The 15,120-nt window shown below is 41.5% G+C and overlaps 1 protein-coding gene across 17 annotated transcripts in view; it reads left to right on the forward strand.

The window, feature by feature from the left end:
* BCAS3 (BCAS3 microtubule associated cell migration factor) overlaps positions 1-15,120 on the forward strand; it is a 366,523-nt gene that overhangs the window by 213,824 nt on the left and 137,579 nt on the right. Inside the window, exon 23 of one of the 17 annotated variants that reach the window (XM_075771158.1) lies at positions 10,381-11,154. The exons of 15 other annotated variants lie outside the window; for them this stretch is intronic. In XM_075771158.1, coding sequence (XP_075627273.1) covers positions 10,381-10,409 — 29 coding nt within the window. In that variant the 3' untranslated portion in view covers positions 10,410-11,154. Of the gene's footprint in view, positions 1-10,380; positions 11,155-15,120 lie in introns of those variants that run through there. One more of the 17 variants, XM_075771156.1, reaches the window with a different exon arrangement.

The following is a 15,120-nucleotide window of genomic DNA, read 5'->3' on the forward strand; positions in this document are numbered from 1 at the left end:
CCCTGCGCTGGTCGCCGCTTCCCTCGCTCGCTGCTGCTTTGATGTGATCCGGCAGCTGATAGAGATGCACGCAGGTCAGGGAGAGAGGCAGCTGCCTGGCAGCGCCAGATTAAAATATTTCTGACCCACAAAAGTAACCAAATGCCCATATTTCTTCATTTAGCATAATTAATACCTTGTATTTCCATTGACTTTGATAAACTGAGGTTTTTTCCGCCTTCTTTCTTTATTATTTTATTCCCTGTAGCTTTCGGTAATGATTGCAGGAGATCTGTAGTTAAAATGTTTTACAGACTCTGAAGAATAACATGTTTTGAAAAAGCTAAGATCAAAAGTCTCAATTAGGTCATGGCCTAGCAGGAAGCTTATAACCACATTAAAATAGGAAAGTTATTTCATTTTTAGTATACTGTATTTTCAGTAGCCAGCATAGTAAGCTAAAGGCAAAAAGAAACATATTGGATCTCTCGCCAAGGAAATCCTCTTGCTCTTATGAATTTGTAATTAGGGAGGATACGTACAATAAGTGTTCAATGTGTTTTAATGCGTATTCTCCTTGAGAAGAACTTACTGAAATAGCATCTAGAGGAACTGATGAAACCTTTTTTTTTTTTTTTGGTCATAAACATTCACTGTGAATTATTATTGTCACCATTTAAAATCACTATATAAACAGTAGCTGTGGAGTGACTTGCCTGGGTCTCTGTGTATTCGCTCAGAGGATCAGCATAAAAGATCTCTGACTAATGGTGAACCTGAGAGTATCCACTCAGGACTCGAATGTCAGCTGATGTCTTTATTTAAAAAATAATAACCGAAAACAACGGCAAAGCAAGCCATCTGGAGGGCTGACGTTTGCTGTGGGCGATGATATTTGGAGCTGCTGCTCTTTCTTCTCCGGGTTTGTCGCAAGGTAGAGAGCGCAGCCCGTTTCCCTGGCCGCTGATGCCGTGTGCTGCCGCACGCCGCTTGTAAACAAAGTCACCGGGCAGAGATTAACAGCGCTGATTTGTCGTGATGAATGGAACTCAGTTAGGTTGCTCTTGTAAGGCAAGAAATATATTTTACGCCATAACCAAATTTGATTCCTTTTTACCAATAAATTTTGAATTGCATTTAACAGCCAGATAAATGCAGAGCTTATTTTATTGCAGTTATGATTCTAGATATCTGTGTTACATGCATTTCTATTGAACTTTACATTAAGCACAGTAGATCTTCTCTGTCAACAAATAAATTTAACTTGGACCAAGTAGTATTTTCTTGTAGGTATCATGGATCTGTCTTTGCAACATGTTTTTATTTTCCAGTGACAGCAGTCATTAAAATGCAATGCCTGTGAGGCTTATGTATCCTGAAGTACTCCTGAAACGAAGAGGTCTTGAACCGTTACCCTTGGCAGAGCCCTTGTGTTACTATACGGAAATCATCTTTGCTATAACTATGGCAGGGAAAAAAATTAAAAATTGTGTAGTTTTCCTGGTATGCACAGAATAAGAGAGATGTGCAATAAGATGGACAAGGGGCCAGAAACGTTCACAGATTTAATCCCTGAAGTATTGGGGTTCAACACTCCCTTTTTAAACATCAGAAGTATTTTATACGTATAAATTTAACTCATCATATAACTGAAGTATTAGCATTTAGAAAGAAAAGGGAGAAGGAAAATTAATACAGTGTTTGTTGTTTTTACTGTGAACACGTCATCTTTTTGGACTAGCTGATACTTGTTCACCTGACTGGATTTCCTTAATTCAGGACTTCTCAGCCTTTTTCACGTGTTGGATCCCTCCACCTTGCCGAGGTCTCTTATCCCAGTAAGCCTGTGGGTATGGTGGCACCTGTCCCTGCCTCTGTTGGGGTGCAGACCCCCTGCTCGAGGAACTACCAGTGGTATCGGCGTAGCTCCGTGGGTCACAGGAGGAAGCCGTGATTGTGCATCTTATGTATGCGGTGCTTGGTAGGCGGGATACTGTACTACGGTTAGGATAACCTTGTGATTAAACAAGGATGTTAATTACCTCTGCTAGCTTTGCTTCTCTTGCTATCAGAATTCAGCGTATTTTACTCTCTTTGTGTATTTTGCTTTTGAAACAACAACTTTGTTGTTTCAAAATTAGTCATAAAAATACTAGCAGTCAGGAAAGGTGGCGGCGTTAGATTCTAGATGCTGCGCAGGCCGGCGTTTGAGCTGTAAAGCAGATTTACAGTTGGGATGAGTTGGATTCAGCAGTACCAAAGCTGTTCTTACTCGACTGCACCTGCACAATTGGCATCTCCTCCACCTTCATGAAAACGAAAGTAATCCAAACTCTCCATGTTACATAAAATACAAACGTGACTCCACGTTTCTTGTACGGCTTATTGACCGGGTCTGAATTTACCGTGAAATGTTTGATAAGCAGAGGGCATTGTGGAAGACTTGAGTCTGGTAGAAACAAATGTGTGCTGATGTGTGTAAGCTACGACTCTAAGTACAAGCAAGTTGCTTCTCAAAATCAGAGGAAAACCTGTTGGAATCTAAATTTTGTCTGAAACTGGTGCTTCTTTGATGCTCTGAATGTCCTTCATCCCTGTCTTAGTGACTACAAATATGACATGATTGCATATGTTTTGGGAAGCGTTGGGTATTTGGGGTTTGTTGGTATTTGTCATTACTGATTGCTAATTCCAAAAGTGGCAAAAAATAGAACTAGGAAAAGAAATATAAATGTCAGGGATTCCTTATCTTTACCTGTGTTTGCAGCAATGCTCTGTTAAAAATAACAGCAGCAGCGTGTATGATATTTATTTAGCAATCCAACTAGGCTGCCATGAGGCTCGGCACTACGTGTTCCCATTTTCCCCCTCCTGCGTGACTGTGTTTTTGCACATGCTGGGTACAGTCATTCCCAACATGTGCATCAAATCCAGGAAGTATCCGAGCTACTGTGCGTGTGCGGATGAGCTACCGCTCGTCGTGCGGGCTCTGTCAGCATGCTGCTCCCGGCCCGCAGAGGAGGCGGCAGCAGAAAACAGTTTTTGCACAACTCGCTTTTTAGACCAAAGCAAGAAGCGGCCCGTGGTCTGGTTGAAATGTTGGGGACCGCTGTCACCCCTGCTGTGGCAGGACTGTCCGTGTGCTGACCCAGGAGAGGCGGCTGCTGTCACCAGCACAAATCCTTCAGCCCAAAAAGCTTGTTCCGTCGGGGGAGAGGGGCTCTCGGGAGCCTGCTGTCAGACACGCTGTCCTGAGGGGCTGCGAAGAGCCCTACAGCTGTACGTTTAGGGGTTTTGGGGGGTTTTTTTCTACAGCAACATAAATATATATGCTGCATTGAAAGAGAAAAAAATTAGGCTCAGATCTTGCGGACGTTTTAATAAGCATCTAACTTGAAGTGCAAGTAGTTTTAAGTCTGTGAAGCTACTCTTATGCTTAATAATAAACATCTGTGTAGGTTTTTGTACCCTACGGTTTCAGACAAGCCAATGTCTGCAGAGCTCATGGCTCAGCGTAGATGATTTAAAGCTCAGGTCAGTATTTATGCACAGAACACTTGGGGAAGCAAAAATAGAAAACATCCAAGGAAACTGTGTTTCGGGGATGATATTAACAGTGGTAATTCTGAGTAGGATATGTGTCTGTAACTTGCATGTTATATAGAAATGTTTAAAAAAAATTAGTTCAGACATGGCAAAATCCAGTATTTAAGTGTGTCTTGTGCTAATTCTTTTTAAAAGAAGCCTACATTCCAGCATGTCTTCATTCAGTAATTTAATTGGGATGTAGGTCTTTGAGGTAGTGGCTGATTAGAAAACATGACCTGCTTGAGAGATCAAGAAGGTAAATTGATAAATGTTGTAGCAAAGGTTAGTAATGTGTGAGAGAGTAGAAGCTGCTCTGGGCTTTGAATCACTGATCAAGGTCAGCTGCAGTTCATTAAAATCTTTAGAGATTTAGATTTGTTGTAAATATACCCACATACCATAGTTTATCTTGTAAATCCTACGTATTGGTTGTTCAGTAATATTGCATATTATTGCAACAGTTTTATGGTAGTAAATTTACACCAAGGTACAAAGCCAAAGTCCTGTAAAATATTTGAATTGGAAAACCAGGCTGGAAGGACGGACCCGAGTGATGAGACTCGCTCTAGCACAGCCAGCACCCCGGCCCGGCACGTCCCGCATCCCTCCGTCCTACGCCTCAGCACTGCCCCCGTACTTCATGCTGCTTTGATGATGAGAAATCTTTTAAGGTATCCCTGGTTTTGTGCTGATGCTGTCCCTTAACTTACATGTTTTTTCCTTCCCTGGAGTGTTTGTGGAAAGTGGTCATACACCCATCCTGGCTCACAGCTGAAATGGGAAAAAGCCCTGCTGCTTTCACTCCCTTATCTGAGCCAGGGCTTCTGTTCCCCTCGTCAGACTGCTTTGTATCTCTTTCAAGTTTTCAGCTTGAACATGGGTATCAGTACGCATGTTTGCAATGACATCTCACTGCTGTGCTGAGCAACTTAATATTTCTGTGATACGTGCTGGAGCAGGGCCATGCCAGACAGCTAAGCTAGCCCGTTACTATCCTGCAACCGAAAGACCTCGGGCTTTTACCCCAGCCCTTCTGACAGGCACTCAGCCTTCTGCATTCCTGACCTTGCACTTTCTGCCAATACATCTTTTGCCTTTGGTTATAGTCCCCGGGAACTTCTCTCTTTTCTGAATCCTCTTTATTGGCATCATTGTCCAAGTTTGTTCCTTCCCTTTCCTGAAAGGCTCTGAAAGCACAACCTATGAAGGACACATAAAGGGCTTGTTCTTAGTCATGTTCCCAGAAACGCTGTTCCACCAGCATGGTCAGTCAGTCCTCTCCTGTTCATCCCGATTTTGCTAGTGTGTGTTTGGATGCTGTCACCCGTGTGGTGTCACTCTCCCTCCCTGTCTCTGCCTACGTCACCAGTGCCAGGTCCTGATTTCATTCCAGCTACTCATTTATCTTTTGAAGAACTCACATCTGCTGCTTTCAGCTTTCTGGTACGCGTTTCCACCAACGCCGCCGCTCCTCATTCGTGATGCGGTGTTGGTTGTGATGAACGAATGGTTGTGAAGGTCTGATGAACTTCCAGCAATCTGTGGTGTCACCCATTCCTGGAGAGCAGCTGAGGCACACCTCACCCACACCTCTGCCTTGATTGAACCGTCAGCACCGGAAAAGCTCCGGGGGCAGAATCCTCTTGCTTGTTGCTGCAGCGTTTGGGCAATTCATTGCCCGTTTCCCAAGCCACAGTTACTTCTCAGTTGTGGCACTTGTCCTGAGGCACTCGGACCCGTTTTGCAGGGCAGCAGAGGCTGTCAGGGAGGCCGTCTCTGTCGTGTCCCGTCGTGCGATGCCGTTCAAACATCAGCTTTCTGCTTGTCCCACAGGCTAATTTCATGAAACCAAATGTAACGCGGTTTTATGTGCACTGGCTAATGTGCGCTTTCAGTGGTTATATTGTCGAGTAAAATGCATTTGCAGGTGTTCTGGTAAAAGCAGAGAAACGTTCTTTAAAACTTGCCCAAATACCTTTCCTTTAGGTTATTCCTGACTCAAATCTGTTGCCATGAGGTTAAAGTGATGTTAAATCTACTAAAACAAGTGCCTAACAAATACTTTTAAAGTACTTTTCTTGAAGCGTAATTGTGAATCGCTTTGAGCTTAATGGTTTTAAAAAATCTAGAACAAAAGAGTTTTTTCCCTACAACAGCTGTGCAGTTTTATTAAAAATTTAAAGAAATCTTATGTGTCTAATCCTTTGAGCGGATGTGTAATTACTTGGCTTGGGCTCTTACACATGGATAACCTAGCTGTACTGTGAGACAAGATTCTTATGTTTAATTTAAAGAATCATGGGTGTGCTTTGGAGATTATCAACACCGAGCCTGGTAAAGGAACACAAAACCAGAACAACTATTATACATTATCATTTGTTATACAGATGTTACAAACCATCTGACTGGCAGATAGTGTAGTCTGCAGTAGTATTCGCAAATGATGGCGGGGTGTGTAGAATAAAAAAGTGGAAATCTGCCTTTCTGAAGATGTTTTCACGTCCCAAATTTTAGAATTTTTCTCCTGGATTCAGGTTTTTACATTTAAAATGCATTCCCTTTAGGTGAACTTGTTGCGTTATCACTTTTTATCTGCAACGAAAACCTTTTTCAGCTTCCTCGTGGCCATTTGATACGAAGCCCTATTTAGCGACGTTCTAGAGGTTGAACAAGCTGTTCTCTGATCTGTGCTATAAATGCACGGTTGTGTTACAAGGAGTTTTGTATCTGTCCTGATGTTACTGCATAGGTTAGATGCTTTAAAAATTAATGTATTTTAAAGGTCCAAGAATATGATCATAAAACAGTTAACCTGTTCATTTTGCCTTAGGTCATTTTATCAGAATATGTATTATTCATTATTTAAAATTTTGAAGAACTAATCCACATCTGAAATGAATTATAATCTCTTTCAATCAAGTTTGAGATATCAGTCAAAATCACCCCTAAGGTGAGCAGGTACAACTCCATTGAAGTCTGGTCTGCTTACAATCAAGCTGATTTTAGCCAAGGGACATTTTTTCTTATTTTCTTCTTTTTTTTTTTTTCCTTTCCCCCCTGCCCCTTAGTAATCTTCTTCATATTAGTTGCATTTTTTTATATTACATTTGGTTGTAGTCACTTTGGTAGGACAAACACATATCATACAATTTTCTTCCATAGAAATCACGTGTGCACATTATTTTCAAAATCTGTATTACAAAGTCTTTTATCCTTTTATTAGTTTAGTACTTAAGCCCTAGACATAAGAAAGAAGCCTATCAGTGAAAATCAATTGAAATGCAGTTAGATACAGATCTGATGTACTGTGCAAGGAGGCTTAGACACAGCACAATAAAATCAATTAAAGCCTTTCCAGCCCCGTACGGTTTTACCCATCCAATCACTTTTCACACATTCCCTCCATTAGTTTTGCGAGAGGTTTTTTTTAATATGAATTATGATGAATGAGAGCCTTGTTATGAATATATAGGTGGGTCATTACCCTATGAAAACCAGACTCTACTGGTGCTTAGTGATTAAGGCTTTCTGCTGCTACTGTCAATAAAGTTCAAATTCATCCGCCTCAATCTATGATAGGGAAGCTGTAGCCATTGTTGTCTAATTCACTTAACAATGTTATAATTGTGATTTGTTTTTGTTCATCACAATAATTTACATAAACCCTTTTGTATTTGTTAGTAATTTGGATTAGTCATCAAGCTTAAGGAATGTAATAGATCAAATAAACAAAAGGGAAATAATAATATAAAAAAACCCACCAGGCCTAGGCGGACAGATGTGAAGAGCAGATTAAATACTAGTTGCGTACGATGCCAAAAAATGAAATATTTTGGATTGGGAAGTTAAATGTATATAAAGTGCAAGTTAGATCATGGGACAGAGGTGTAACACCTTACTCCTAAAACTCTCTTTCCTTTATGGGAGTGGATGGCTTAGTTGAATTTGAATTTAAACCTTAAATATTAGCTGAGCCAGGGACAAGTGGACAGACAGCTCTGGTATTTGAATGTTTATGCAAATGAAGATGCAATAAAACAAGGCTCCTTGAAAAATCTGCCCCAGTAAATTAGCGGAAAATGCACTGCCATAAACAGCTGTTGCATTTTAATCAAGCATCTGTAGAGTATATTTTGCTTTGTGTTACAAACAAAACAAAAAACACCCAGATTGTGGCAACCTCATTTTATATTCAGAAATTAACCCATTCTGTACTGCTAAAAAAAAAAAGTAATTCCCAGGTCATGGCTTTAATTTGCCAAGGGGTAGAAGTATGTGTAACTCGTTGACTTTCAGGTTGCGTTGTTTAATTTAAAAAGCAATGTTTCTGAATGGAAGAATAATTAGCAAATTTTACTTCTCTGTAATTCTCGGGAGGTTTTTGCTGCTGCAGTCTCAGAGTTTGAAACACATTTTAGAATGAAATTGATCCAAATAGGTTTAAAGAGCGTTTCTTCTGTATTCCTAGCTTTGCTCAAATTAGAATTAATCTTGCAAAATAGTTCAGCTGTCAGGTCTTGTTAGAAAACATCCTTTATATTCATGTGATATGAAATCATACATCTTGGTTTTCAAAGAGTTAATAAACACCCCGAGCTGTGCTGATCTTGTAGCTTTAGTGAGCCTTAATCTGTAAGCTTGATTACCTCCTAACCCTCAGTCGCCTGCCTCCCTCCTAACGCAGCGGGAGTTTTACGGCAGCATTAGTGGCATTTTGCCCAGCTTTGGCTTTAGGGAAATCATTCAGTGAGAAAGAAAAGCAGAAGGACTGGATCTGTCTACTGCTGCGAGGTCATTAACACAGCAGCATGGCCGGGCAGCGCTGGAGGAGCTGGGCGGTGGAGTCCTCTCCGCTGCCGAACAGGTTACCTTCCCCCGGCCGCTCGATGGGGTTTAGGCACGCTGCTACGGAAGCAACGGCGCCTTCCCCAAAATGACTTACGGTGCTTGCTCCAGAACAGCATTGTTTTCTTTAAATCATATACACAGCGTATGGGCATCGGCGTATGTGTCTAGGTCCTTCTAAGAGCAATATTACTACAGATTTATGTGCACCGGGCTCTTTGTGCACACGGAGGCAGACAGGAATATTTAGTGGAGTTTGCTCTCACTCCAGGAAAAACTCACAAATGGGAATAACTCTTACCCGTCGTACAAGCTGGATGCTCTTTATTTACAGTGCTAGCCAACATGAATAGCCGCCTGCTGCCTACCTTACTCGTAAGGAGTAATTCTCGCTCCGCAGGTGGCGGAGAGGAGTCATTTTAACTTTTCGGTTACAGTGGTGCAGTTCAGTAGGTTTGGTCAAGGGCTCCGCTGATAGTCAGCGAGGGTGATGGGAGCTTGGCCGGTTTAATTCACATAGGTCCCGTTACAGTTTAAAGTAGTGGTGGTTGTTCTGGCTGGCTCTCGTCACGTTTTCGTGCTAACATTCGCAAAACCGATTTGCTTCCGTCCCCCGTACGATCATTTTCTGCTGCTGGAAACCAGCCTTGGCGCCTTGTACTATTAACATCTTGTGTTTCAGAAGAAATAGTGCAGTTAGGCATTGTGCCAAGGCTTAACCAGGAGTTTGTTGCCGAGTTGTCTGGCAGGAGAAGACCCTCTTTGTAGCGCGATGTTGTAGGTATGGCGCACCCAGCTGTGAATGACCATCGTTACAGCGGGAGTGACCCTTGGCCAGGGCGGTGAAGAGGCAGAGGTCGGGGCTGGACCCGAGCACAGGTCCCGCAAGAGACAGCGGTCTGTGTGGTGCAAATGGGAGGTTTTCAAAAGCGACTCAAATTGTACTTGGTTGCTAAAACCTGAGATCTAAAGCCTGTCAGGGCTTTCGCATTTTCAGCAACTAATTCTGCGAACAAGTATAGGCCATCCTGACTAAAATTTATTGCATTTACTTTTAGCCAAAGTATTTGATAAAGGGATGAGTAACTGAGACCACTGCTCTAAAATAAACCAAAAAACCCCTTGGAACTTCAGCTGCAGGTTTTCTGCCAACATAGCGGCTTACCAAAAAGACAAAAGCAAATTACGTAAACTCCAACTTCCATTTTTGAAGTGAAGCTGTTCGGGTTGGTTATCTCTTGTCTGAGGGTCTGGGTCTGGTAGTGGGACTTCGCTGTTAGGGATCTTCGGTGAGCATGAAGGCAGCAGTGGCCACCTTGGTGGCAAGAGAAAGCACGTTCAGTTCTCCTCATTCATCTGTAATTTGGCCGTGTCGTTGGTGTGGACGCGTCCCACCGTGCTTTGCTCTGCAGTGCAAATTCAGACTTAAACCCCTCAGGTGCTCCCTGATACTGTTTGATTCAGGAGGGACTTCACCGCTAGTTGGACAAGGACACACCTCATCATCCTCACCTCCCTGATGACAGAGCATCTTGCCTGTGGGCTTTGGCAAGCTTGTTTGCTGTGTTTATTTAATAAAGTTCAGCTTTTGCTGCTGTTTTGAAACAGTAGGCATGTGTTTATCCTCATTTCAGCATGCTGTCAGCAAGTCTTTCCTTAAAAATTCCCTTTATTGTAATGTTCTCTCTGCTGTTGTCGACTGTAGCACTTCTCTTGTTAAGCAATGCGGTTAAGTGCAGTGTCCAAGAAGTGCTAAGGGTACAATCCTGCAAATATAGTAATACATATTTCTCCTTGAAATGTTGTCTTTGTCTACTAATACTTTACAGAAAGTGTGTATGTTACCCAGCGCTCCCCACCGCTGAACCCACGCCTGTATTGTGCTGCTCCTGCTCGTTTGGATGAGACTAATCAAATCTGTGTTGTTATTCTTGAACTTGAAGGAATTTTTCTCCTCTCACCTTGCAGTGCAGGAGCAGCAAAGCGCCCATGTCTGAGGAGATGACGAGGATGGAGAACTTCCTACTTGGCGTAGAAACAAATGCCCTCGTTATCTTGACAGCTTTCTCAACGTGGCAAGGTGGATGACACCACCTCCTTTAGATCCTTGGAAAATAACAGGGCGTGTTTAAATTAAGTATTGAAGCTGATGATTCTTGCTTTTTCTTCCACTTTTAACCTCTCTGCTGGATTTAAAGATATACTGGTATTCCAGGTCGGCATAGAGACTGCAACTCAAACGGGAGGGTTATACTACTGTTCCTAGGGGAAATTGTCTTTGCAGGTTAACGTGGATACGTGCAGGTACACACTAACCTGTCACAGCACACCACATCCTTCATGCCATGTCTTTGTACAAATAGTAGATGGGCTCAGTGTTTCTGTACATATTTCCTTAGCAGCCCACCAAGAAGCACAGAAGTGATATTTTTAGTGTCTCGGGTGTACCAGTTACCACCAATATAACATAAGGCCTGTGGGAAATAGAAAAAAAAATTGTTTTCTTTACCGGCCTTCCAAGGAATAGACATACAACACACTGAGCTTTAACTTGCAGCTACACTGATAGCCAGGAATAAATACAGAATGTTTGCATAGAAATTACATTTGAGTTTAAAATCTTTTGCTTTTGATATCAGCCTGTAGTTTTGCACTATTATAAAAAGCTTGCCAGCGTTTAATATCCTCTGTCTTTTCGGTGACCATGCCATGACCTTTCAAAATAAAAGTTGGAGATCGGAAGTAACTGGCTGAGAATTAGTGGTTGGTATATTCCAGTTTACATAGAAATGTCCTCAGTTAAAATATGGTTCATTCATCGGTCAAACCGTCCTTACTTCCTTTAATTGAATTAAGATGGGCAAATGAGAGATGTGTGCAAGACAGAAAAAAATTCTTTTGCAAATCACTGTTATCCTTTTGATAGTGTAAAACGAATCAATTAGAAGCATGTCAAAGCATCTTTTACACATGCACAACTTTGAAGCAGAGAATATTTTATAAAAGTGGAAATTTAAATTGGAAATAGGAGAATATAAATTAGATTTTACAATTACACGTAATCTAATTTTTCTTTTTGAGAAAGATAGATGACTATTATTTGATCATATTTTATAGGCTGTTACGTCTACCGTAATCATTTTTATAACTTGTTCATTTAAAAAACATGCTCGTGTACCTTTTGTCTCAGTGAATTGCAGCAGCAACAACAACAGACTTCAGATCACCATTAAAATGAAAGATTCTGCATGTCAATTGAGAGAACCAGCTAAGCACTGGGGCCAGAATATAGCTGATAAACCAGGACTTTCCAAAGTACTTACATTTTGATATTATTCCTTTCTGCATTTCCTGATCAGTCGCTGTCAGGAATCCACTGTTTCCTATGGTGCGTTGGGGGCTGTGCTGTTTGTGGCGTTGGCCTCCGCTGCAGCATTTCGTGGTGTCTCTTAACAAGGTGGTTTAGACGATTAGATGGACAGAATAGACTGTTTCAACTCAGAAATGTCTAAAGCCGTCTGAAACTTTGAGTTGGTGGTTTCCTCTTTGTTTTTCTCTGCATTTTCGTTTGAGCCGATGACAGAGAAGAACCAGGGATTGGCAACGGGAGAGGTCTGTCCCCGCGCCTTGGGTCCACGCTGTCCTGACGTCCTCCGAGCTCCTGCCGAAAGGAGGCCTGTGAACGTTCATACTCCGTGTCATTTTTAATTGGAAATAATTCACATAAATTAATAAAAAATATACGCGTGGTTGCAATACCTTTAGTAAAGGCACATTTCAAACACAGAAACCGATGTTATGGGGTGTTTGAATTTATGTAGAATATTATGATATTTTGAAAACTTTAACTGTCACTTTATAATTCCGATCTGGATTAAAATTGAATATACAATAAGAAAAAACTTAGAAACAAATTATTTAATTAAAAACCAAACTAAAACATACTTAAAAAAAAAAAAAAGAGATGGGTGAGAGTTAGGGTTTGAACTTTTGTCTCCTTTTTATGCAAAGCATTTCTATAGGGTTTTTGTAAAACTCCTTTGGTAAGCTTCTTGTGGGCTGTGTGGAGAACAAGAGTTTTCACGATACCCCGTAGACAGGGACGTTCAAAACCTGTATTTTCATCGTGAGCCACGTGCTTTTTTACTTGGAAGGTTTCAGAAAGTGTACCGTTTTGCTTGATCTATGGTGCAGCATATTTTCATGCTTTTTACGTAGCTGGAGGAGTACATCGGAAGGTGGAAATTCCAGCTGTTGTCTAATGCTAAACCCCATCCAAGGCTGCCTTATTTTTGGCCGGCTTCCTCATTGGACGCTTTTTGTTTGTCCCGCAAAGATACATGTAGAGGAAAAGAGGAAAACCAGCAAAAATGACATGACCGTTGCGAGAAGCTCGAAGCACATTAACAACAGATTCGGAGTTATTTATTGATGGTTTTGCCCACTGGCAGTGTAAAATGCGTGTCGGTTGTCATCACCAGTAACAATTTCAGCACACTGTGTTCCTTTTTTATTTACACCAGTGGCAACATGCTTATAAACACCATCACTGGGGGTAGGTCAGGAGGTCAGCGCTCGGGGTTAAGAATGGAAAGGGTCATCGGCTATTAACCTAAGTTTAGCAGCAAATAGTGCAGCCCTGGACGCACTGGGGCCTCGGCACCTACCGAACTTAGTAAAACTTTTGTAACTCAAGTAATTTGGCTGTAAGATGTTTTCTAGGGGTTTAATTTGGGGTTTTCTGGAGGTAATTAAGTCTCTTAGATTTAATATCTACGCCTATCTGTTCTTACGGGCTTTCCCGATCTTTGCACCAAAGTAAAACTATTCATTTAGGGCTTAATTCCCTTCTGCTTGGAAGCAGTGGGAGTTTTCCATTGGCTTCAGCAGGAGCAGAGTCGGACTAATCCGACACGTCACGAAATAAAAAAGGGTCAGCAGCGGCAGTGATTGAAACCTGAACTCGGAACTGAGGAGGTAGAGGAGGCTTTTTATAAAAGAAAAAAACGTGAAGTTTTTTCTTTCACCCGCGAAAGCTTTTCCGCTTTTGTCAGGTTTTTCAGGAATGTGCAAAGTCAGACTGTCACCAAGAACCTGCGATCGGGGTTTGCAGAAGTGGCGAGTAATTTGGGGGTCCAGCCTGACACGTTGAAGGGACCTGCTTTTAAGAAAGTGCAGCCCTTTAAAAACAGTTCCCCCGAAGGTGTTTCCAAAGGAGCAGTGAGAGAGAAAACACGGGAGCATTGCTCGCTGCTCAGAATATCTTGGTCGACGTGTTTGCAAAGGACGGCTTGTTGGTATTTTATTTATTCAGAGCGTACATGTTGCAACTGCGAGGCTCCCAGGGAAAAGAATATTCCCAGAGGATCTTTCACATCCTTGACTTTTATAGAAGCTTTTGCTTTTAATGCTCTAAAGACAAAGTAATTTTTTATTATATACTTTGTATACTGTGTTTTCTGGAACCTTTAAAGGGTTTAAAAATTCATAACAAAAAAAAGGAGTACAAGACTTCACCTATCCGTTTCAACTCGTTACCGCACAGTAATGAAATCCATCAGTGCTGTTAAAAGAGACAAAACTGTTCCCATTAATGTTCCCTGTATTTACAAGTTACACTGTGTTTTGAATCGTGTACGGTCCTGAACATCTCTTCACCGCTGCGCTCTCTGAAAGTTCATGTACCTGTTTGAAATCCCCTCTGTTCCCGTCTTTTTCCTGCGTTTGACACAACGGTGTTTCCCCGAGAGCTCTTTTTGTCTCCTCTGCCAGGCAATCTCTGCCGCAGCGTCCAAATACGCTGTTTAGAACCCTTTACAGAAAGCTGAAAATTTACAGTTGCAGTTAAACGCATTAGCTTAGTGTTCCCAAAGATACCTAGTGGATTTGAATACGCAGGTCTAATGAATTTTAATGGGAATACGCTTTGAATTATGTAGAATATAGTAAGATGTTCATCTTGAACCAAACTAAAATAATCTTTTAAAGTAACATTTTAATACACTATTTATCTAACATAGATAATTTATAGAGGTTTCTTTCAACCCTAAGTCTGTTCTGGTAAGCAGTACTTCTGCCAAAAAGCTTTTCTTTTTCATACAGAACCAGGGGTTTTCTGAATTATACTCAAGGAGGTTATCTAAAGCTGCCTTTAAATTCCCACAGTCGTGTTGTTTGGATGTTCAGAACTTGATTTGTAAATAAAACTTGCGGTCTGCCTCTCTAATGGATCTTTTCCTCATCCGTGAAAACGTACGAAGCGTGATAGTCTTAAAAGAAGAATTTAATTCATAGGCTGATACATGCTAGATAGCACTTATTGAAAGCACGAGGCCACATTATTTATAGATATTATATTTGCATAATACATGAAAGTAGCAAAATCTTTTTTTTTTTCCCTTTTTTATTCTGAGGGGAGTGCTCAAAGTCAGGCTTTTCACCACAAAGTGACTTAGTGACCCGCGCTTGAGGAGGCGGCTCCGTTCGGAGAGTGCGACGGGGTGAAGAGTGCAGGGCAGCCTGAGGTTTGGTGCGTAGGGAAACTGCTCGCTCGTTAACTCGTGCTATTTCATGAAAATGTTTTCTGAGGCTAGCATCGGCATTTTCAATCTACGTAACCTATTGGGGGAATTACAAAACCTCTGCGTTAGGTTGTGTAACAGGACTGGATTTCTGGATTGTTGCAATATGTGCACACCAATGGTGTTA

This window comes from Balearica regulorum, chromosome 19 (genome assembly GCF_011004875.1).
Source record: "Balearica regulorum gibbericeps isolate bBalReg1 chromosome 19, bBalReg1.pri, whole genome shotgun sequence".
NCBI lineage: Eukaryota > Metazoa > Chordata > Aves > Gruiformes > Gruidae > Balearica > Balearica regulorum.